The 24,511-nt window shown below is 39.8% G+C and overlaps 3 protein-coding genes and 1 long non-coding RNA gene across 4 annotated transcripts in view; 2 read left to right on the forward strand and 2 right to left on the reverse strand.

Moving 5' to 3' along the window:
• Nucleotides 1–3,119, reverse strand: part of LOC137979398 (uncharacterized) — a 6,537-nt gene extending 3,418 nt beyond the window's left edge. Inside the window, exons 1-2 of the long non-coding RNA XR_011118317.1 lie at nucleotides 2,981–3,119; nucleotides 2,303–2,474 (exon numbers count right to left, since the gene is read on the reverse strand). This is a non-coding gene — a long non-coding RNA (uncharacterized lncRNA). The remainder of the gene's footprint in view (nucleotides 1–2,302; nucleotides 2,475–2,980) is intronic.
• Nucleotides 2,254–8,442, forward strand: LOC137979397 (monocarboxylate transporter 10-like). The gene is made up of 4 exons (XM_068826651.1): nucleotides 2,254–2,492; nucleotides 3,606–4,207; nucleotides 6,793–7,159; nucleotides 7,650–8,442. Exons 1-4 carry the CDS (start codon nucleotides 2,312–2,314, stop codon nucleotides 7,853–7,855), a joined length of 1,356 nt encoding a protein of 451 aa, XP_068682752.1. The 5' UTR covers nucleotides 2,254–2,311; the 3' UTR covers nucleotides 7,856–8,442.
• A 6,096-nt stretch (nucleotides 8,443–14,538) lies between these two features.
• LOC137979451 (monocarboxylate transporter 10-like) lies at nucleotides 14,539–23,060 on the forward strand. The gene is made up of 4 exons (XM_068826708.1): nucleotides 14,539–14,838; nucleotides 20,008–20,624; nucleotides 21,854–22,220; nucleotides 22,478–23,060. Exons 1-4 carry the CDS (start codon nucleotides 14,658–14,660, stop codon nucleotides 22,642–22,644), a joined length of 1,332 nt encoding a protein of 443 aa, XP_068682809.1. The 5' UTR covers nucleotides 14,539–14,657; the 3' UTR covers nucleotides 22,645–23,060.
• Nucleotides 22,975–24,511, reverse strand: part of LOC137981057 (uncharacterized) — an 11,283-nt gene continuing 9,746 nt past the window's right edge. Inside the window, exons 2-3 of the mRNA XM_068828423.1 lie at nucleotides 23,439–24,508; nucleotides 22,975–22,992 (exon numbers count right to left, since the gene is read on the reverse strand). Of these exons, the coding sequence (XP_068684524.1) occupies nucleotides 22,975–22,992; nucleotides 23,439–24,508 (1,088 nt within the window). The remainder of the gene's footprint in view (nucleotides 22,993–23,438; nucleotides 24,509–24,511) is intronic.

The following is a 24,511-nucleotide window of genomic DNA, read 5'->3' on the forward strand; positions in this document are numbered from 1 at the left end:
GGATTCATGGTTACCAACCATTTATCAGCCCACACAGCAATCTTATTTAAATCAGAGTTAAGACGATCAGCTCATACGGCGGGGTCGTAAAAAAATTCAAGCAGTGTAGTATCGTCGGCATAGATCAACGGAAGGGAGGCAAGATCGTCAGTAATATCATTGATGTAAATAAGAAATAAAAGCGGACCTAGCACAGACCCTTGAGGAACTCCAGAGTGAACTGTTCGCCAGTCAGAGCATTGTCCTTCTATTTACTACACGCTGTTTTCGGTTACACAAGTAACTCTCGGACCATTAAAATAAGGGCGATTGTACACCTAGAGCCTCCAACTTACGCACCAAACCAGTATGCCACACCTTATCAAATGCCTTGCTTAAATTATATCTAGGAAGAGAACTCGTACCTCTTTGCCGCCCTCTAAGGCTTCATAAATCTTGTGACCAAGAAAAATCAGTTGATCAATCGTTGAAGAATACCATTGTGCATGCAAATGCGGAGCAATTTTAATGCTCTTATAAAAGATTAAATCGAAGTCGGCAATCATACAAACAACAAATTTTGGATTAATTTAATTAATGAACGCGGAAAAAATAGTGCTGTACGCATCTCTTAGCAGATGTTCGTTTCTATACTCGGCAAAAATGTACAAAAGGTACCTTTTAAGTTAATGCGTTCATGCTAAAGTGAACATAAAATGGATAATCGCTTATTCTCCTCTTTCACACTGTCTTTTTCTTTACTAGCTCTACGTTTTAGATCGTTCTACAAGATACCTCGCCCATAGAGCGAGTTTCAATCGAGTGTCGTAAACCAAAACCAAAGTAATTACTTTGGCCAATGGAGACAATCCAGTAAACCAATCAAAACTCGAAGTATTTACACGTAGGTAGCCGACACAAACCGCGGGAAAATGTGCACGCGCGAGCCACGATTAGCTTATGTTTCACTTCTGATTAGTTGAAAAGGTGGAGCGAGAACTTTGAACCATAACTGAGTGAAGAAATGCAAAACCAAAGCAATTCGCTAATTACTTTCGACGTTCAATTGAGAACCTCTCTATATGGGAGGTACATTTTATCAAGTTCTCTAAAGGAAGATTTTGTACTCTGAAATTGCAGGGCATATGTCAGTTTTTTGGCTCCGAAATCCTCACAAATCAAATTCTTCTAGCTGTTAAGATTGTCTCTTTAAACAGTCTTTATACAGTACTCACTCTGGGGGTTTCAGTTAAGTTTTTGGTACTCTCACAGTTGGTATAACAACCTGGCCCGGGTTGCTCGAAGCATGGTTAGTGCTAACCAACGTTAAATACCATGAAAACCTATTCTTGGTTTTCACGTCATGCAAGTATCACGCAAAGAAATAATAAAATCGCTTACCATTCAATAAATTAAATCAAGAAATTGAGATATTGTAGAAGGGTAATAAATAAACAGCGAGTCAAAGTTTTACGGCTGTACGATATTCCAAACTCGAGTTCTTCAGAAAAGGGTAGACTCCAGGATGATGTCCCCCTGAGAGACGCCAAAATGGCGGCCGGAAACGAGTGGAAACATCTGGAGTTTACTTTGGCTCTCTCTAAACATTTTTCTCTCTTTGCAAAACTTAAAACATTCGCATAGACACTTCTCTTAACATACTGGTTATTCAAAACACAAGGCGAATCGATGTTTTCATGTACGTGACATGTTTCTCAGAAGCAATCCAGATGTCACGCATTGTAAAAAAAAAAATTGAAAATCAAACTGCTCTATTTTCAAAACAAAGCATGCTACCGAGCTGAAAACAGTCCAGTATACATATTTCTAAAATGTTTTTTACCCGATGAAGGTAAAAACGCAAAATTTTTAACTTTAGTTTTTTTTCTGACGTCACGTGAAAACCAAGAATTGGATTTGATACCTCTTAACCGAAAGTTAGCGCTAACCAGGGTTGAGAAACCGGCCCCAGGCTGATTGAATAGTCCTGACTGAGTTATGTGATAAAAATAATTCTTTGTAAGCCTGCAATAAATTGAACTAAACAAGACACCGAACAATTCAGATCATACGTAAATCATCTCAAGTTCTTTAATTAATTCGTATGACGCATGTAAAGGCACAACTCTACTTCAGTTCTAAAGTTCAATTGAAGGACCCTCATGTGTTTACAGAAACAAAGTTTTAATTTATATCGTCAACTTATTTTGAGGAGACCGTTCTAAATTGCCTTCCCCCTCCTCCCCCCCCCCCCCCCCACACCAAAAAAAAAAGAAATTAGTTTGTATTTAAACATATTGTAATTTCATATTAGTTTACTTACCTGAAACTGATGGCCATTTCTCAGTTGTTTTGCTCCACCGGTCCTCCTCGCAAACGTGATAGTTTGTGGTCATGGCTGGTCTGTGCTTGCGCCACAATAACTTGGATATCAGCGCTGGGCTTCGTTTTTAGCTTCGGAGTCTTTCTGCCGGTGTTTATGGATTATTTTAATGCTTCAAGAGAAATTACAGGTGAGTGACTGTAGAGAGCTTTAATTCTTTTAAACCCGAAAGATTTTATCCGCACTATTGTGTTGCTTACACATGGACCATTGGGGCGGCTTTGCCTTAAATCTAAAATCTGAAATCTGGAATCCGATATAAGAAGTTGGATCGGTCGGTATAAAATGCAGACTACAGAGTGAATATTAATTGCAGATTGCAGACTAGGTACAAAATGGAGACTGTAGACTGGGTTTAAAATGCAGACTAAGACCTTAATTGTCGCATTGTTTAATTAAAAATCATTAAAAAAATATGCGTTCCTCTTAAAAAATCTGTTCTGTTTGATTTTCCTAGTTCAATATGTCGGACATTTTTTCCTTTCATCCTTTTTTCCACAGCGGCCTCTCTCGTTTCAAACTTTTATTCATGCTTACTAAATAGGTTTTAAAGCTAATCGTGGAATTAAGTCAATCGGCTCCGAGTCGAACAACCAGTAGTGTGATGATCAATATTACCTTTTGTAAAATCGCAGTTTTAATTGGACACTCACCAACCAGTTGCTGAAACACCAAATAATCGTATGGGACCTTGTAAAATGAAGGATCAACTTCATTCACGGTGTTGGCATAAGTATGTTTTGATAAAATATAAAAAAAAATGGGTTGTGTAGAAAACACAAGTGAGATTGATCCTTAATTTCACGAGGAACTCATGCCTCTTTTTGTTCATAATTTAGAAGGCCAAATTTTACACTGACTTCCCAAGCCATTCAAATTCAAGTTATCATTTTTTGTTTCTCCAGCCCATTCTTAAAAAATGTCATTTTTGTGCTTTTTCGAGCATTTTCATTTCCGCTAGCAGTTTTCAAATTGTTTATCATCTCTACCTCAGCTATTTGTTACCAAAATTCACCAAATTTTATAACCGTAACCAAGCAACGAATTATTCAATATAGCATTTTAGTAATACGGCCCTGTGTTACGGAAAAAGGCCCTCTCGATTGAGCAATCAGAATTGAGTAATTAGACCCTCTATATGATAAAAATAGTAACGACACGTCAGGGTTGTGTTCGTGGTTTCTTCGAAAATGCCAGCCATTACTTATACAAAGGTAGCCTAATTATTTTCGTTTAATTGTAGCATGCATTGGTTCTGTGGGGATAGCAATGACGTACTTCAGTGGTCATATTTCAACCACCCTGGTCACCCGAATTGGATGTCGGATCACGTCCATAATCGGAGGTGTCTTCTGTGCCGTTAGCTTGCTCGTCAGCTCCTTTGTGGACAACCTATATCTTCTCCTCTTTACCTACAGTGTCTTGTTTGGATTCGGTTGCAGTTGTACGTTTTCCTCTGGAATGATTGTGATTAACCAGTATTTTAACAGAAGGCAGTCAATTGCTATGGGTATCTTAAATTTTGGGGTTGGAGGTGGCATCCTTGTGATGGGCCCCACTCTGGAGGCCCTAATTAGGGCAACTGGATGGCGGTCCACCTGTCGCATAATGGCGGTAGTCGTTGTTGTCCTGCGTTCCCTTGTTATTACCTTTGACCCTAACGTCGAGGGAAATGAAGAAATTACTTACGAAGAAACAGCCAGTGGAAATATGAATAATGGAACTCTTATTTCCAAAATCAAGAAGACGTTTGACTTGTCTGTTTGGAAAGAGCCTCCAGTTATTGCTTTTTTCCTTCCTGGTTTTTTGTTGTCTTTTGGCCACCTTGTCCCTCTGATTCACATGGTAAGCAGGTTTGCAGTGAAATTCTCTTTTGTCCAGGATTGCACCTACTGAGATGCACACCCAATTTTGACATCCAACCCGAGGTGTCCCTTTAAGTCTAAGCATTAAAGGTCAGGGTTACTTTCAGGTTTGGGTAAATGTAGCTGTTTACCTTTACTTGAGGACATGCAATTGGAGGGACACTTTGTGACTTTAATTGTCTTTAGTATAAATACACAGCTGATTATACAAAATCGCGCACTCTCATTGGCTCGCTATCTTGGATTATCAGCCGATAATCACCAAAATGGCTGCCAGTAGTCGTTTTGCCTCTGTAAGTGAAGATGATTTCGCGTTGAAATGTTTTTTTTTTCCCCTCTTTTTTGAAATAATCACCTGCGTATTTATACTAAAACAATTATTCGCCTCAGACTCAGTGATTATGGGTGAATATTCACCGATGATCACTTCGCCTTCGGCGGATAATTGTTAAGTATTCCGAGACACGAGTGATGTTGCAGTTGAGTAGAAGAGCAAGGGAACACTTCGTGACGCTTATTAAAATCAACGCGGATCTAATTAGGTAAATCCTGGACATATCTCAACGTAAATAGGAAAGTCGCACACCAGCCGGTAGGTTGAACATGGCCATGCTAGCTTATCCGATTTGAAATAGAACGAAGCGACTGAGTGTAACCCTGAAAGCATGTATCTGGTGTCTATTTATGCATCTGGGTAGAGAGAGAGAGAGAAAGAGAGAGAGAGGGGTGGGGGGGGGGGGGAGGGAGGGAGAGAGAGAGGATGTGTGTGCAGAGGAAAACATACAAAACGGTGCCAGAGCTAAGCCCGGAACACGCAGTCCTGGGGTCGGGAGACTGTTGCGCTGGCCACTGCACCGCCACTCGGGAAGCCTGACCATGACACTTTGCCACTCCCCGTCCCCCATAATAAATTATGAAATGAAATGAAATGGCATATGAAATGAATCATATATGAATTGCGGATATGAAATCAAGTGAAGCTATGATCTTCGCAGTTATGAACGCAATTTTTACAATTGCGCAGAGAAGCCTGAAGAATTCAGGACTTCAACGGGGTTTGAACCCGTGACCTAGCGATTCCGGTGCGACGCTCTAACCAACTGAGCTGTGAATCCACTGACGTTGGGAGCTGGTCATTTGTGGGTTCTAATGGTCCCGTGAGGAATGAATCAGTATTTTTCCTTGCAAATGTTTTATGCAGAGGAAGGAGCTCGTTACCCAGTACCTGCCGGCTGCCAACCCATGTTTTTCCTTGGACAGATCGTTTTTTCAGAACAGCTTCCCCGCCAAGTTTTGTGTATCTTAGCAAATCAGCTCACATTGTCCGCTCTGTCTACGTAATGTTTAAGTGTAAATTTAACAAGAAAAAACACAAAGACGGCGATCGAATCTATGATCACTCATAGAAGATATTACATGGCCGCGCTGAGATACGAAATTTCTCCTCGAGAGTTGAAGAATATTTCAAGAGTGAGCGCAGCGAACGAGTGAAATATTTTTCAACACGAGATCAATGAAATAATAAATTATTTCACAAAATGCATTGCAAGGCGCGATTTTTATATGTAACCATAGTAACAGTGATCTTTTTACGTGTGAAGATATCATTTTTTCGCGCGAAAGCCCACTTGGTATTTCATTGGTGTTAATGTAATAAAAAAGGATATGCAGATCAGATTTAATCTTTGTATTTGCCGGTAATCATGTACATCACTGACACAGTTTCAAATGAGTGTTGAAGGCAAATTTTTTATGAGCTCGGCTTTGCATCGCACCTTTCATTGATTGGCTCAAAAAAAAAAAAATGCGCCATATTCTCGGCCAATCAGATGCTTCCACTCGCAGGCGTTTTCCTGCGTAACTTGCATTTTTCGTTAAGTGTAGAGTTGTCTCTCTGGCCTTGATCAAGCTAATGCTTTCAATAGTCCATTTCCGAATTGCAAGTCGCTTCGGTGTTTAAAAGCAAGAGAGAAATTTAGCATCTTGTTTACGGGGCTTATCTCGGTGTAAAAACCTTTGAAACTTTTGCTTTGTTTTGATACCTCGTTGTGGAGTTTAGTTATTGTTTGGTGTGTTTTTGGCTCTTTCGTTTTCTTTTGTGTTACATCATCCGTACGTTTCAGAGGTTTTTACACCGAAGATGAGCCCGTTTACGTAAAACAGCAAACGGCGAGGGGCTTAATTACATAAAAAGTTCAAATGAATTGTTACTGGAATTTTTGGGCTTGACGTTTGCCGATAAGCCTGGTTTTCACTAGCGATGCAAGCACTAGCGCAAGCATAAACCGTGTCAAGTGAAAACGAACCAGTTCCATATTCTCTTTCACAACGTGGCGCTGGGAGTGGAATCTGGAACGGGTCTTTTTCATTGGACGAAGATCGCAGCTTGCGTTACGTCCTGTTGTAACACAACGCAAACAAACGCAAGCAAAAGCGCACGTACAAGACAGACCGAAGAAAAGGAAACATTTTGGTCCTTGGGCTCATGCTTATGTAAGGACCGTTTTCAGAGATATAAACAGCATTTCTGCCATGGGCTGTCATAAATGTATATTCATTTTTCAGATTCGCTATTCTGAAGAATTAGGAATTTCAGCTGAAAAAGCATCCAGACTATTCATTTATCAAGGTTTGTGCTCCTCCGCTGGCCGTTTGCTTTCCGGCTTTTTATGCAATCATCCGAGAGTGGACACGTTCAAAGTTTACCAAGCTGCGCAATTTACCGCAGGATTGAGCATCATCCTCATGACTGCGGCCCCAACGTTCACAACTCTTACCATCTGCATGGTATTCTACGGACTCGGCGATGGCTTTTTCTTTACCAGTTTAAGTGTTCTTACATTCACTGTCAGTCCACTCAAATCCACTGCTGTGCTTGGATGGAATATTTCAATATCAGCGTTATTCGCGGCAATCGGTCCTCCCTTAGCCGGTAAGTGTCACGAAAATTATCGTTATTCCTTTGGGACGAATCCAGGAATTCGTAGAATTGTCGGTCAAATGCCCCATGGGTGATTCATATAAACTCTCGGAAAAAAGGATTTTCAGCTTTTAAGGGATAATCGTAATTTGTTTAATATCTTTGAAACCGTTTCGGTTTTGTGCTATTTAAAGGACTACGCTCAAAGGTGTTATAACCTCAGAAACCGGTCTTGTTTACATGTTTTTCATTTTGGTTTAAGGGGTTGACCGTCCTATCCATAGATCCGCCCCAATTCCTGTATTTCTTTTGCCGTTACGGGACCGTCTGTACGTGTAGACAACCAAAGTGATTATTACGGTGTATCACAGGATCCCAAGTATTGAAGCCAAATAAGTATGAATGTGAAAATAGTTAGTGCAAACATCTTCTATTTTTCCATGTAGGAGTCCTACATCAAACATACCCAAGCTAACCTAACATGATTATTTTTCACACTCAGGTCTGTTAGCAGACAAGTTGGGTTCGTATGTGGTTCCTTTCCGTGTGGCAGGCAGCATCACACTCTCCGGGGCCTTTATTCCGTTCATCCTGTTATGTTACAAAAGACCTGACCTCAGTTCCTCCGTTAACGAAGAAGAAGAGAGAGGAACTCAAACTACAGTGCCATTCAAAAGGGTGCTTGTTGATCAAGAATCGCCTCATTGATGCATATGCAGTTGCTTGCGAGTCCAGTAACATCAATTCATAGGTCATCTTACAGCAAAAAGACAGCCTCTCTCTAAAAACGAGAAATGAATACTGATAACTTGTTTGGTTGTAAGAGTAACATATGTTGTGGTTTATTTTGTTTCTGGTTTGAAAAGTTCACTTTTTTTGTAATTAAGGCGAAATAAATAGCATTTCAATGTTTTCAGCATGAATTGTATTTTTCATTCATAGGAGTCTTCCTTAAACCCATGAATCGAATCCTTGAAATCGTGAGTGACCCTTGAAATCTGATTGGCTGGCTCTCAAGAGTGCTTCAAATGACAATAAAATAAGACTTGCCAATCAGGTTTATTCATGGTTTACCTGCCGTAGCCAATCGGAATGCACAATAATATAGAGCAATAAAAATGACTATTTTACATTCTCAGTTTTACAAATTCCCCCTTTTACAGATAAAAAAGGATAATTTCAGTTACTTACAGTTTTTAGTCGACGACAATGATCTCTGTCTGATCTCTTTGCATGGATAAACAAACATTTATTAACCTCGGCAAAATTCCTTGAGAGGATTTAAAATAAGTGTAATAAAGTGGTAATTAAATACTGACTCATTCTTGTTATTTGAAATCGAACTCAACCTGCGCGCTCATTCGACATTGTAATCCGCATGAAAAATACATCTCTTGGTCCAAGAGAAATGAAGAAGAGATACGCTGGGGACAAGGTTGAACCTATCGCTCTGCCGGGACATAAAATCACTTGACATAGTGGATGCTTGGATCGAGGGGCGCAATCGCACGGTTATGGTTTCCTGGATTTTGCCCAGGCCTCTTTTCTTTTTCTAGTAGGCTTTTGGTAATAAACTCATACAAATCCTTATATTTATTCCCCAGAGCCTCGAGATGATGCATTTCGTTTAGTTCTGAATTTTAATATATCGTTGGTCTATTCTCTTAGTGGTATAGACCTTATTCCAAAATAGCCGTCATTCAAATACTCTTTTGTTTTTATTCAAATTAGCCCTTGATGCCTCGTTCTTGAGCTGAAAATTCAAAAGAATATTTTGCCTTGAATAAAAACAAAAGAATATCTAAATAGCGGCCATTTTGGAATAAGGTGTATACAATTTCATTTGCATATTCATCTGAGAAGCCTACATTTTGCTTTCAAGCGACATCAATTTCAAAATGCAGACATTAGGGCCGTTTATACGAGAGAAAATAGGCCGCTTAACTCTGGCCGCGGCTTACGTAAGCCGCGAACACCCCGTATAAATGGTACGAAATCTACGTTCACGGCTTTCTCAAGCCGCGTCTTATCCTGGCCTGGGAGTTTATACTCGTATAAATAGTTTCTTTTGCGGCTTACGTAACTTCAGCCGCGGCTTATTTTCTCTCGTATAAACGGCCCTAATGTCTCCAGCCATTTGGTAAGTCCAATCGCCTTCCAGGTAGCATGCACATTCGCAAATATCGCGTGCTCAGTATCGTTCAAATAATTAATCATACTAAATATGTGAAACAATGTTTTTTTTTTCAAACCTTGCTGAATCTGGGGATGTAAACGAACGCTAAATTAATTTAAAGTGAATGTGAAAATTGGTAAAAAAAAAAACCTGCACCAACAAAAGTTTTTCTTTAGGTCTTTTTGCCGCTATGCCGTAAGGGTGCGTTCGATTGACCCTATTCCGGAATGGGAATTCGTGGAATAGAAGTTAGAAATCCTTCGTTTTGAAGGAGATTCACTTCACAATTGTCAAACACCTGCTAAAATGCTATTTCAAACATATCTTTCTTATCCTTGTTGCTTCAATTAAACGCCAAACATGCCGTTTTAAATCATCACTCCACGTATTCTTATTCCGGAATAGGGTCAATCGAACGCACCCTTACTGACCCTAACGGAGAAGGGTGTTGGACACAAAGTTCAATATATGATTCCTTTCATATATCATTTCATTCGTTGATTCATTCACCACGGGAATTACAATGTTGCTATGGCAACTTTTCGAACACCACCAAAATGGCGTTTATGAACGTAACTTGTCACCCATGATATCAATAGCTAATCAGATGGTATACTGAGTATACTCGTCAAATTATTCCCTAATTTCAATCGTCACCATTTGATTACCCATACTAATTACATGGGTGATTATTCAAAATTCTCTGTGCTGATTGGTTACACTTCGGGTGATTAATTAACGATTAGACCCGTAGCCCGTAAGGGGAATAGTAATAGCCCATGAGGCGAAGCATTTCATGTGAGAAATCCTTTACAGTAAACCAGAACCCAGCATTGGGAACTCTGTGCCCAACATCTTTCTCTGCTAGTGCCAGGATCTCTTAGAGTCTTGTTCTGGTGAAAAAGACCCAACGGGGGAGGGTGGGGGGGTACTTGAGTCAATTTTCGCTGAGTATGGAGGAGACAAATATGGAGTTCACACTGCTACACACTTCTGTTGGCGCAGGTTTTCACAATCACGCAGAGTTCAATTACCTAGACTCAGTCAGTTAGTCAGCAAGCGGCTTTTGCGAATGAAAATTTTCATGGAGACCGTGTAAGAGGGTCTTAATGGGGTTAACCGATAGGCGTAAAACGTCCAAAAATTTAGTCGATAGCCGTAAAAATTGAAAAATTTTAACCGTTAGTCGTAAATAGGGTGAAAAAAAATTTAACCGCGTAAAAGAAACTGTTCCCTAGATTTGTAAAAGTAACCGTTGACATTTCTACGGGTAAAATAGTTTTAGAAGTGAAATACTTAAAAGTATGAGCTATCAAATAACTTATTTCATCCAGAGATGATCCCAAGACCTTTATTTTGCTTAAAGATACAAAAAATACAGGTTTATTAATATTTAACTCTTTGAAACAAAGAAATTGATTTTTAATTTTTTTGTTAACCGTAAATGAAAAAAATTAACCGATAGCCGTAAAAGAGCCAAAATTTTAGCCGATAAACGTAAAGGCCACCATCCCATTGGGACCCTCGTGTAATGGCTACATTGCGAATTATATGTCTCTTAAAATGTTTGACAGAATCCTAATCGTACCCAACTCGTTGAAACATGTTAAAACAACAAAAAAAAACAAGGTGGCTTCGTACCAAACGTGAAAATGTTTTAATTTGCTACTCCGACAATGTTTTACTGACATGTTTTGCCGTAAAAACATTTTAATTACCATTTGGACAGGCCTTCAGAAATTGAATTCTCCATCATACATTTACTTCGCACGGGAGATAAAATAAATTGACAGAGCGGATGGTTTGAGCTTAGACGTTGTTCATTTCCCTGTGCAAATTCCTAGATTAAACACCAATTAATAGAAGCCTTTATTAGAATTAAAATACTTGTTTTCTTGTCGTGTTTGGTGACCGATGTTTTTTACACGTTTGGACAGATGTTTGACTTGCCCACGAGTACAAAGTCCACTACTTTGTTGTCTCTATGGATACGGTATCTTGTCATGTGCTGGTTTCTTTCAAGATGGCGAACGGAGACGAACACAATTCTTTGCTTTTTTTGGATTTCATAAAACATGTTTCAGGGTGTTTTACGCTGTTTGGCCATTCTGTAAAACATCATGTTTTACCACAGTAGGACAGGTGTTAGGAGCTCAAAAGATGCAACCAAGTGTGGCGCGTCACTTTTTATTGTTCGCAGGAAAGCAGAAATCTGCATAATAATAAAAAGGATTGAAATGGATTCAATTTGGGTAAATTTGAAAAACGTCGGCCCACCTTTTTTCAAATTTATATCAGTCTATATCAAAATGTCATTTACAAAGCTGGAAAATCATTCTCAGTTGTTATGTGGCCATGATTTTTCAAATGAAAGACTCTTGCTCTGCCAATTTGATAATTAGAGCTCATAATTAACAAAATTAAACAAAATTACCTAAAATAGCGTGACTTAGCCCCGTTAAGGACTCTAGGAATCAGAAACTCGAAATGCATTTTCATATACAAAACATGTCCAGAAAATGAGTCAATGAAGTACATCATAAAGTAGAACAACTGGCAATACTTTAAATCAATTTCGATCCTACAAATTGAGTTCCCTCGATTTTAGACAAAATTATTATTTCTTTTAAATAAATAATCCTCCAGTAGAGTGTAGCCTCACTGAAAATTGAGAAAAGAACTAAGAGACTGAGACTGAGGGCCCATCCACACTAATGCGTTTTCAAAAACCTCTATTTTGTTTATTTTATTTTACTTCGACCATATTGTATAAACAGAGAGAGAAATCAAGTATGGACAGGGAGGCCACAAAAGCGAAACCATTTGGTCCCAAACAAAAATGTAAATTATAATGAGATTAAAAGCAGCAAGTAATGCAAGTAATGTTACAGTTTAGTGATCCGGCTCCCTAAAAACGGATAAAAAGATCTGTGTCCACACTAGCGTTTTCACATCGTTGTCGGCGGTCCACACTGGAGACTGACAACGGAGATCTAATGATGAGTTCTTGTTACCATTCTTTGGGAAATTGAGAGGGAGGCATAAGATTATGACGTCACACGTATTCGAAAACCTCCGTTTCCGCCATTCACACTAGAGCAATAGACCTCCGTTTTCAAAATTCTCCACTTTCAAAAGCGTTTTCGAAAACCTTTTCATAATTTGTGGACCTCCGTTTTCAATCGTTTCAGTGTGGACTGTTATATATAAACGGACGTTTTCGAAAACACATTGGTGTGGACGCGGGCTGAAACTTTCAGATAGTGACGTATCCACCGAATAAAGTCATAAGGCCCTTGAACGGCTGGGTTCAGATGTATAAGTTAATTACGTGAAAGGTTTCACTGACTATGCTCTTCACCATTTCTTTGCCAATTTGAACGTGGAAAACGAATTCCAACTACTCTTGACGTCAACGTTCTAGTCTTGGAGACATTCTTATCTATCTCGTTTGTTTTCAAAAAGTTCCTTGTATTTTTTTAATTTGAAGAAAAGTTGACTTAGTTTACTGCGTTGATTCAAGTGTCCTAGAAGGATAACATCTTAACATCTCCATTTCTTAGTTTCATCGAGTTCTTTCCCAAAAAATAGATGAATCCAACAGATGGATTTGCTCCCAACTGAGTGGCTTCAAAGCTCAGTTGGTTGAGCATCAGTTGCACCGACATCGCAGAGGTCCTGGGTTTGAATCCCGATAAAGCCGCCTGACTGATTTCTCCGAGGTCTATGAAAGAAAATTGTTTAAATTGTCCAGGTAACTACGACGATCATTTCTCTCGATTTCATAACGATTTCGAGATATATACACGTTTCACTAAAAAATGAAGCCCAACGAAGGGAATATTCTACCAAGTCCTAATTTTTTTGGCATGGTAGCATGAAATAAACGTTGTAACAACGAATTCTCAGGATAACTGGTTACCCCTGAAATCGTATCAAAGGCAAGCGACAAATAATTACACAGGCTTACCAGGAAGGACTCCTCCATGATTTCCTACGACGTGTACCGAGAATCAGCGTTGGCGCAGTGGACAGTGGTGAGAGAACTCGCTTCCCAGGAATGTGGCCTGGGCTCCATCCCCAGACACAACTTCAATGTGGGTTGAGTTTTTTGTTTCTCTACATGACTCCGCTCTGAGAAATTTTTCTGCAGGTACTCTAGGTTTACCCTATCCTCAAAAGCCAACATTTGATTTGATTTGAGTTAATTTCGTTTGATTCTTAAGCCCGTTTGAACAATTAGTGCTCCAGATCTGAATAAGTTGTCACTTAACCCTTTCATTCCTACGGTCGAAATATTCATTCTCCCAACTAGTTCCTTAGAGTTCTTTGTTGGGTATTCATGAGAATTTGGTGTTATATTACAACTCTTACTTAATTCTCAATACCTGTCTAACTGACCTTTCGTTGAAGTTGTGGAGAGAATTTACATACCGATCAGTCCTGGCCGGTCAAAGGAATTGCTTGAACCGTAGTGCTGGGAACTGAGAAACGCTTGACTCCCTCCAAGATAAAAGAAAAAAAAAGGAACTTTACTTTAGTGTCTAATCTTCTAGCGCTGGAGCTCTTGGGTTTTCGGTGCAAAGTAGAGAACCAACAAACTCTACCCACGTACGCCGCCGAAACGAACCCTGGCCATATTGGTGGGAGGCGAGTGCTATCACCGATGCGCCATCCCTGCACCTCATACAAAAAAACTAAGCGCCAGGAAAGCGGTGGCCCGTACGCTTCACGAACGTCGTTGCAAGGAAGAAAAATACTTCCATTTTTTTCTTAAAGTTGTTGCTTTTTTCAGTATAGCTACACTCTCATGGAGGATTAATTTATTTACCGGAACTGAAAATTTTGGCTAAAATCAAGAAACGTAAACGTGAACAAATTGATTTAAAATATGGAGAATTCCTTTTTCAGCGTTACGATATACTTTCGCTGCTTTTTCTGGAAATGCCTTATTATATTTGAGAGAGTATTTCTATTTCCCGAGTCCCCGAGTCCTCTCCCACAACCAGTAGCCAAGTTCTCGAGTCCCTTATCCTCTCGTCCGTATATCATATTAAGAAAAGCCCATCAAGCTTCTTTGTTATTCCTTTTTATGGTTACGGTTACTTGAGCACGAGTATTAACGGAATACAAACACAAGAACTCGTAATACAAGTTTTGAACAATAGAATTCATTCTTATGTTACAGCTCCTTAAAAGTTGCGCATAAATTAAGGTGAAGTGAAGAAGTGAAGTGTAGCGTCATTCAATCGTAACCTAACGAAGAAAATCGGGAGGATAGTCAGCTAACCAGTAAAATGCCGTAGATTGCCTTTCACATTATCCCTTCAAGAAATGGTCATTCCTCAATTGTTTTGCTCCGCTGGTACTCCTCGCAAACGTGACAGTTGCTGGTCATGGTTTGTTTGTGCTTGCGCTACAATGATCTGGGTTACAACTCTTGGGTTTGTTTTTAGCTTCGGAGTTTTTCAACCAGTCTTAATGGACTATTTTAGGGCATCCGAAGAAACTGCAGGTTAGTGTGCGAAGCGAGTTAATTATCTGTTTACTTCTTTTAGGAGGGTATGGATCATATGGTAATTTATATTTTAGTGACACAGAAATGAATGAACAAAGGGGAAAATATTTTTTGACACATTTTATCCAAAGAACAGATATTTCAGCTTAAAGCCCGAAGGGGTGTTTCTAAGTTCCTTGCAGTGGATTGAGACTGTTTGAAGGGATATTTTTATTAGCTCAGCAGAAGAATTTCATCTGTTCGAATTTGTTGCGTGAAAAGTGAAGTGCTTGAAAGGACCGAAAGTCTTTGAAAAAAATCTTTCTTTCAGAAAGTGATGGCTAAACGCTACCTTCCCTCCTAGCTTCGAGTCTCTTCGGTGATGTTCCAGTAACTTTATCGCTTAAAAATCTAGGGGATTGCCATATCGAAACTTGCATGGAACATTTTGTCTTTACAGACATTTCCAGTGGGGAGCCACTAATTATATGCTACAGTAACTGCAGCATACCTTAATATCACAGGAAACCGCCTGAAAAGGTTCACTAACAAGTATAACAAAATACTGGCGAACACCGAACAGCGCTCTAATTTGAATCAGAAAATCAACAATCGGTGTAAGTACTTTTAATAGAACCTACACATGCGATGATCATAATTTGACATACGAAAGCTCAAAGACACCATATGTTGCTGCGTTCGTTCCGCTCGACTGTCTTTTTGGCGCAAAATTTAATTGAAGAAAAAGGGTTCGAGATCTCGCTTCTAGCTTTTTTCTGGAGAGGAACGAGAAGTAAAAGTGACTGTTACAAATGGAAGAGAAAGGGACCGGAAGAAAAATACGTGTTTGGGTCTGGGAGATTTTCAGCCGCTAGCACAAGCACAGGAGCATTCATTCTTTTTCTGACCCTTTTAATGTGACGTGCTTGAATCGTTACGTCGTATATTTTATCCTGGACCAGAAGACGTCTTTGGTTGTGTGATACCAGTTCACTTATAAAGGAAGCCTAAAAGATACTACAGAACGCCGAACAGTGGCGTGATTTGTATCAAAACTCACTTATTTGCGTCGTTAAAATGCACCGTTTCACTTCAACTATGAAAATAATCCATTGCACTCTCATTTAAATGCCAATAAGACACGAGGTCACTGAGCCGAAAAGAGGTTATTACTGCAGGCGTGAAGGAAAACAGAAGTCCATTTTTTGGCAATAATTTTGCATCCTTTTTCAGTACTCGGTGACCACAATATATGACCTCCTCATAGTGTTCCAACTGGGTGCCCACGACGGTTTGGAGAAAATTTATAGGCAAAGTTGTTTATTTAGCACCACTTGACAAGGGAATATCGTCATTGTTTTGACATCCGAGTTTGCTTGCAGAAGGCATCATACTATTTACAAATTGACTTAAAAACATAAAAGAACTTGTTAAACTTTGTTAAATCTCCAGTTATTACTATCCAGTTATTAGCCACCAAAACTGATCAAATTCTTCAGATTCTTGGGTGACAAAAAGTGCTAATGATCCAAAACATTCTTTGTAAAATTTCGACAAATGTTGGTCATAACATTTCGGACATGTTGCTTCTCAGAGACATTCTAAGTTGGCGTAAGCTTAACGATTTCGCAGATATAATTTCTCTGTTTCGATGCACCTTGGCTCGTTTTTCTGACTCCTACAGAATAAATAAAGAAAATCATCCAGACGTCCATGAGTGTGCTGAAATAATGTACCGTGTAATAATTAAACAATAGAGTGTTTCTGTCTCGGAACTATCGGCTGATAGTTGCCCCTTGGAAATTTGATGTTCTTAAAACAAATATTTGCCCGAGAAGCGAAGCTTCGAGGGCAAATATGCTCATGGACGTCTGGATGATTTTCTTTATTTATTCTGTAGGAGTCAGAAAAACGAGCCAAGGTGCATCGACATAAACACTCTATTGTCTTTATTGTTCACTACTAAATTTTCTTCCGCGCGCCAGTTCAAAAATCATGTTGAATTATTTTCAACTTTATTAGACGAAAGCCGTGTCAGCCAATGTAAAATTTGAAAAAGAAAACAAACAAAAACCCTCTTAATACAATTTCGATTGTTTATTTTCCATAAGGCCGCTTGTTTACAGAGGTATTTTCAGCGGACGACTACTATCCATCCGGGTATTTTCCTCGGACGGGCACTATGGGCTGATAGTGTCTCTCCGCGGACGAACGCTATCGCGTCACGTGATCAATTTAAACCAATAAGAATCGGAGAAAATTTAGTGGTGAATTTTGTTTTGCAGAAAGAATTCTTCTGAGGATTTAAAAGCTCATTCACGTGACGTTTTTAAAGGTGACTTCGCTCATGATTTACCAATTAATGAGATTTTTAAAACATTTATCAATTATACATTCCACTCACGCTTGTTGGATATGATAGATGATACCAAAAGCATATGACCCCGCTTCTGATGAAACATATAGCCTAGTTGCAATTGGCTATAATCTTTTCATAACCAACAAGGAGTAATTGTTTGTTAAAAAAAAAAATTTTATGCAAGGGCCAACTGAACAAAAATAGTTCGGAAGAGCCGAGTCGAGGGAAATCTAACAGCAATAATTTCAGTGACTTCAAATAAAATAACGATGCAAGGCAATCAGTTTCGTCTGTCACGGCCTGACTTCTTCAGGGAGTTAAATGATTTGCGTTACAATTGTTTAAACCGGAAAAAAATATAAGCATTAAGAAAACTAGGTATAGAATAATAGACACGCAGCATTTTAAAGGATCGTCATTCCAAACTAACCGTCCTCACACGCAATTCCATAATTGACGGACGAACTGACCACACATTTTCAGCTACTGGTGAGATAAGGCGAAAATTCCACACTACATTGATAATAACTCAAAAAATACTATTTACATGATACAATGTAGACGCAAACGTTGCAACAGAGACAAAACGGAGACGTAAGGACCGTTTCGACGAAACCGACCTCCCGTTGACACACCCACTTCTTCAAGACAAGCGACCGTTTCCGAACATTTCATCAGCAAAAACCGCACGCCCCCGCGCACGCCACACGACATGGAATTCATCCCATTGGAACTCCAGTCATCTGCACATCTCGTGACTCCATACGCAAATCCCGAGAACCGGGGTCAAACCGAAAGAGAAGAGTTGTAAATGATACATATTATCTGTAATCATGAATATGAATTCTCTTAAATCATTTGAGGACTTCACGAGTGATAACTGATTCATCATTTTATTGCTACAGCCTTGTTTACGGAATAGTAATCGTTCCTTTAAACGCCCACAAATTGTAGGTAAATCTTCCCTAATTTATTTTGTAAAAGCAAAACAATTGATGCGTATAGTTGCTGATGTATAATGGCTCATATAACATTATGCGGGGTTAAGCCAATCAAAACTTTAGAATTGTATCATCAAATAATCATTGTAGTTTTTAATAAGTATTAATAAGTACAGGAAATCGTATGAACGTGACTGCATCTCGTGGTTTATGGGCACTCGTGATGTTTTGAAAGTTCCAAAAATTGCACGCACAGTAGGCGAGTGCAATTTGAGAACTTTAAAAACATCACGAATGACCATAAATCACGGAATGCGCGAGCAAGTTCATGCGATTTTTTATTTATTATATATTCAACAAAAACACTCCATCGCTTTGTTTCCATATCAACTTCCATACTGCCCTCTATAACATCTTTTGCTCTCTAGCCCTCTCCAAAAACCTATTTATGCATTCGCCATTGACCGATCAGAAAAGAGAGATTATTGAGTATACAATGAGGCCCTGACAGGGGGTGGGTGGCCCGTGCCGCTTGTCTGAATTTTAAAATCACCCGTGTCGCGGTTTAATCGGCTCATTCTCGGCACATTCCTTCACGTCACTGGTCACTGTCAGAATTTTGCTGGGAAAGGATGTCTTTTGTCGGAATTTGATTTTATGTGCTGTCGCTACTTTTTGGGCCATGTCGCTTGTTGGAATTTACCCTGTCAGGGCCTCTATAATAGGCTGATTTAGCAACAGAACGGGAACGTCAGTGGCGACGTCGCGCGCAGCAAAACTACCAATGAGAATTTAGAATAGAGAAGTAAAGAGTGGAGTCTGTTCTATTCTGAATTCTCATTGGTGTTTTTTCTGCGCCACTGACGTTCCCGTTCTGTTGCTAAATCAGCCTAATAAGTGCTAATATACGTATATGGTGGCCTCATGGTTAGAGCGCTCGACTCCGGAACAATAGGAACTAGTGGTCCGGGTTCGGGTCCTGGCCGAGGACATTGTGTTGTGTTCTTGGGCAAGACACTTTACTCTCACGGTGCCTCTCTCCACCCAGGTGTATAAATGGGTACCGGCGAATTTAATGCTGGGGGTAACCCTGTGATGGACTAGCATCCCATTCAGGGGGGAGAAGAACTACTCCTAGTCGCTTCATGCTACAGTAACCGGAGATAAGCGCCGGCCTGATGGGCGTTCTAGGCTCGTAGCAGACTTTACCTTTTACCTTAATATACGTAAATGCTCAAAAACTGCAATGAAACCCAGCTGATGGCTAAAGATGTGGAACCAAGTAGAGAATTTATGAATGTATCAATAAACACGGGCCTCATGAGGCACCGCATCCTCAGTTATAACAGAGGATATCTAAGACGTTCAAAACACATTTAAACGTCCGGTCTTCAAATGAAGTGAAGTACATGTATTACTCACCACTCTCTTCGGGTCATTTCGGGACTGATGGGGGACTATGGCCAGACGGCTCGTTACGCTGCTTGTAATTACTGAGTTCCTATACAGAACAACAGTCCAGACCACAAAACCGGGAACCAACTTTTAACGTCCCACAGAGTTTCTGAACAAGAGTTTTGAGGCGGCATATAAGGTCCATTGTCCTTATCCGAGAAGACTTGAAAGTCTAACCATTTGCGGGTGTAATTACAAAGGCAGCATTGCAAAACTCCGTAACTACAAAGCAATGTTATATAGTCCGGCCGGAGTTAAAGTCACAACTTTTGCACGGTGTAGTCCGATACTCATTCAAATTTCAACTGGAGCCAACCGGTCGGCGGAGCGGGATTCACTCGAGTTCGACGGAAATTTACTTGTTTATTTATTTATTTATTTATTTATTTACTCAATGTTTGTTTATATATTTATTTCTTGCTTTATTTCCAGCATCTGTCGGCTCGGTAGGCATCGCATTGACATTCTTTACCGGCCATTTCTCAACCGCGTTGGTCACCTGTCTTGGATGTCGTGTCGCTGCACTCATCGGAGGAGAAATCTGTGCAATTAGCTTGCTACTCAGCTCGTTTGCCAACGATATATTACTTCTTCTCTTCAGCTACAGTATTCTTTTTGGCTTCGGTTGCAGCTGTTTATTTTCGGCTGGCATGATCGTTATTAACCAGTATTTTAGCAAGAGGCAGTCAATTGCAGCTGGTGTATTATCAGCAGGGATTGGCGTTGGGGTCCTCATAATGGGTCCCGCATTAGAGGCCCTAACAAGGGCCACTGATTGGAAGACGGCCTTTTTGGTAATGGCGGGCGTTATTTTTTTCGTGTCATTGTTTGCAATAACCTTTGATTCTAACGTAGAAGAAGACCAGGAGACAGCTACTTGCGAAGAAAAGGAAGTGGAACAAGATAGCGGAGAGACAAAACACGGAAGTATAATTTCAGAAATCAAAAGGGCGTTAGATGTATCCATTTGGAAAGAACCTCTTGTCATTGCACTTTACCTGCCTGAATTTTTTGCGGCCTTTGGTCATTTCGTCCCTCAGATCCATTTGGTAAGAGCTGCCATGGAAATTGCATGTCCCTTCTTTAAATCGAAAGAAATAAAGTTAATTACTGAATCAATAGAGTAAAGTTACCTGTGAATTTGATTGGATTAAGAGTTCGAGTTTTCGGTTACGAGCTCCTAATATAAAACAATTGCCAGGAGCCCATGAATAGGAGCCTACATATGCACTATATAACAATTATTCCATGAGCCCGAGTTGGATACGAAGTGATAAAATAACCAACGAGCGCGTAGCGCGAGTTGGTTATAATCACTTCATATCCAACAAGGGCGAATGGAATAATTGTTTTAGTAAATTCTCAATCCGGGTTTTGCCGCCGATTTTTATTTCCACAATTTTACAAAGCGTCCGGAAAGAGCATCTTGGCGCACTATTTTCCATATGACGTAAAACTTCGACTATTGGCTCATAGTCGGAGTTTTTTCGCCAATCAAAAAGCTAGAAATGCAATAGTCGTTGCTGAAACTTTACTAAATCCTCATAATAATCCTTGAGTCAACCTTTGCCCGTATCTTTCTATTTTTAGAACGCCACCAGTTGTTCGGCACTGCATGCACTGTTTAAAATGGCCAATCAGAATAAAGTCATTGTCTAACGAAGACAAAAATAGCAAAAACAATGTACGCAAATTGTGCGAATTGATGTAAATTGATGTAAATGTGAGTCTCCTGCTGAAGGGTTGGTTCTAAAAATAGAAAGATACGGGCAAAGGTTGACTCATAGGGCTTGTATGGGGGAGGCAAGCTCCTACTCATGGGCTCCTGACAATCGCGCATTGTTAACCTTTTGCGCATACTCAGGACAGATACCCCAGCCTGACTCTTGTATAGCACGGGGTATTCCCAGACTGTCACCCATCCAGGCGTAAATCCCATCTAACAAGACAAAACAATCGGGAACCATCGCATTACAAAGGATTGCATGTATTTCGGAACTAATTTGCCAGAGTTCGAATTTCCTGGAGATTTCGGATGGAAAGCGTGGCCTCTGGATGATTCAAATAAGACAAGCTTTTGTTTATTCAGCTGATGTTTGTCAAATCGTGGCCATTGGTCGCAGATGCCGGGTGCACGTGCCATATGTTTCATAGCTGTGTGATGACCAATTTTAACCGCGACCCTTTAATTAAAACTCTTTACCTGTCAATCAATGATAATCATTCTAACAAGTAGACTTAATCTTGAAATACTTCTTATTTTTGTAATCTCCATTAGGTATCCTATTGTGAGGAGTTAGGAATTTCATCGCAAGACGCCGCAAGACTTTTTATTTATAGGGGCGTCTGTTCCTCCGCTGGCCGCCTGCTCGCCGGCTTTTTATGCAACCACCCAAAAGTGGACGTGTTCAACGTTTACCAGGCCTCAGCATTTGCAGCGGGCTTGAGCGCGATTCTTATGACCGTATCTCCTACGTTTACATCACTAATGGCCTGTAATATACTTTATGGGTTTGGTGATGGCTGCTTTTATACCTGTGTGAGCTGCCTCGATCTTACTGTCAGCCCACTGAAAACTGCAGCTGTGATCGGCTGGCAAATGATGGTGGAATCAATATTTGCTGCCACCGGTCCTCCATTAGCCGGTTAGTCTATCATTTCATTTGCATGTTCTTTACTGAATCACTTTGCTCTAAAACCTATTTTATAACTTTTCCCGCCCGCCCTACTCTCGGCTGATAAAAGCCCTGCCAACGAGATTGCGTGACTGATATAGACGCCCTCCCTTACTTTTCTTTTCATCTCCTCAGTCTCCTGATCAAGGATATGATTTTGACCCCTTAAAATGAATCTTTCACCGTATTTTAAACCTTAATTATTAGCCTTTTCTTGTCTCGTTTAGGTTTCTTAGCAGACGAGTTAGGTTCCTATGTGGTGCCTTTTCGAGTTGCTGGTGGAATAACAATGACTGGAGCCTTCATTCCCTTCATGCTGTTATGTTACAAAAAGACTTCTCAACCTACTGAAATTTTAAAACGAGACGACGAATGTCAGAAGCTTTTGAAATGAACTCAAAACTGAATTTGCGACTCTAGATCTCTTGGAGAGGCAAATTTTACAAGATTAGGTTTTTTTTGGTCAGTTTTGATAATAAGGTCATTTTCTTAGTGGAAAGAACAAAACACTCCTCGCAAAACTAAACAATAAAACAGACTGCAATGCCAGCATGAAGAAACCCACTGTCCGATGTCTCTACTTGGCAGAATCAAGACAACTATCGGAAACAATATGCGTTTATTTTCATAAACAAGTAAAAGTATTCACTGAAATAAAAGTGCAAACAAGTAAAACGATTCACTGAAATAAAAATATAAATACGCAGAAATCAGAAAAAGGAATTCACTTGTCAACGCCAAGCTATAAGAGAAAAATTTGTATGCAAGTCACTTACAAGGTTTCCGCTCTTGATCTGCAAAACTAAATAAGAATAAAAAGTAACAACACTATCCGACGTTTCGGAGTCAGACTTGACCCCATTATCAAGGTTAAACTGTACTGGAAAAATTCGCAATTTAAATACAACGGGCGTTAGGTCAAAACAAAGACATGCATAGATGGAAATTAAACGATAGTTGACACTAAGATATTTACAATTTTTGCTAGAATACAAAAGGCGAAGGTCAAACAAAAACTTTAGCACGAATGGAATCTGACTGCTTATTTAGTGATGGTTGACGCTCACGTATCAAAAGCATCTCGTGAACGAGACAGTCAAATTTCGATTTGCATTTCTTTAGGATCGTAAAATGTGCTTTAAGTTCAGGTTTGTCCAGATCGTGTTTCGTCTTCATGTGTCGACCAACCGAAGATGATAGGGATTTGTGTTCCTCTATACGCTGATGTAAATGCCTTGTTGTATAACCAATGTAGTCCATATCGCATAGACCACATTTAAAATAATAAACAGCACATTGGTTATTTACAACATTTGGCTTGTTTTCGCGGTGTTTGAGATGACTTTCAATCTTACGATTAATAAACACAGGAACAATCTCGATGGTGTTACCAATTTTAACGCTCAGATCTTTGAGTCGTCTCCGTAGCACGTTAGCTGACTTCTGGTCTTTGTACGGTAATACAATACGGACGGTTTTTCCTTGGTATTGCGCTTGTGGTGGTTTCTCGGCATCCGATTGAACATAGTCGACAAAATTCTTAACAGATCTGTTAATTAGGTCCTCTGGGTATTTAAGGCGTTTGAAGATATTTTTGAGCTTTTCGCACTCATCAGAGAATAATTGCCAACTTGAGGACAACCGATAGGCCCTGTTAAGCATGGTCGTAAGCAGGCCAGTCTTATAACGATGGTCCACGTGACTATGGTAGTGTAGTAATAAGCCTTTGTCAGTCGGTTTTCGGTAGACACAGGTTGATATCCGAGGACCACTCTTATCAAGAAGCATTCCAAGGAAAGGTAGTTTACCATTGGTCGCGATTTCCATGGTGAAATGTAGAGACGGATGAATGCTGTTTAATTCATCAAGGAAAACATGAGCGGCTGATTCACAAGACATTACGGTAATTGTATCGTCTACGTACCGTCTGTAGTAATCAGGCAGATCTAAATGTTCCTCTATATGACACAAGAAGGCATTGGCCATTAGGGGGCCTAGGGGAGACCCCATGCCTACTCCATCTTTCTGTTCGTACAGTTCACCATTATATTGGAAGAGCTGGTGTTTGGTAGCTAATTCTAGCAGTTCGATCAGGTCTGATTTGGTGATATTTAGGTTGTTGGTTTTGTTGAACCAATCGTCACGAAAAGCCTTGGTGGCAAGTATCTCTATCGTCTCGTCCAAAGGCACATTTGTAAACAAAGAAGTTACATCATATGATACTAAAATATCATTCTCGTTAAAATCGAGTTGAGTAACTT

This window comes from Montipora foliosa, chromosome 12, assembly GCF_036669935.1.
Source record: "Montipora foliosa isolate CH-2021 chromosome 12, ASM3666993v2, whole genome shotgun sequence".
Classification (NCBI taxonomy): Eukaryota; Metazoa; Cnidaria; class Anthozoa; order Scleractinia; family Acroporidae; genus Montipora; species Montipora foliosa.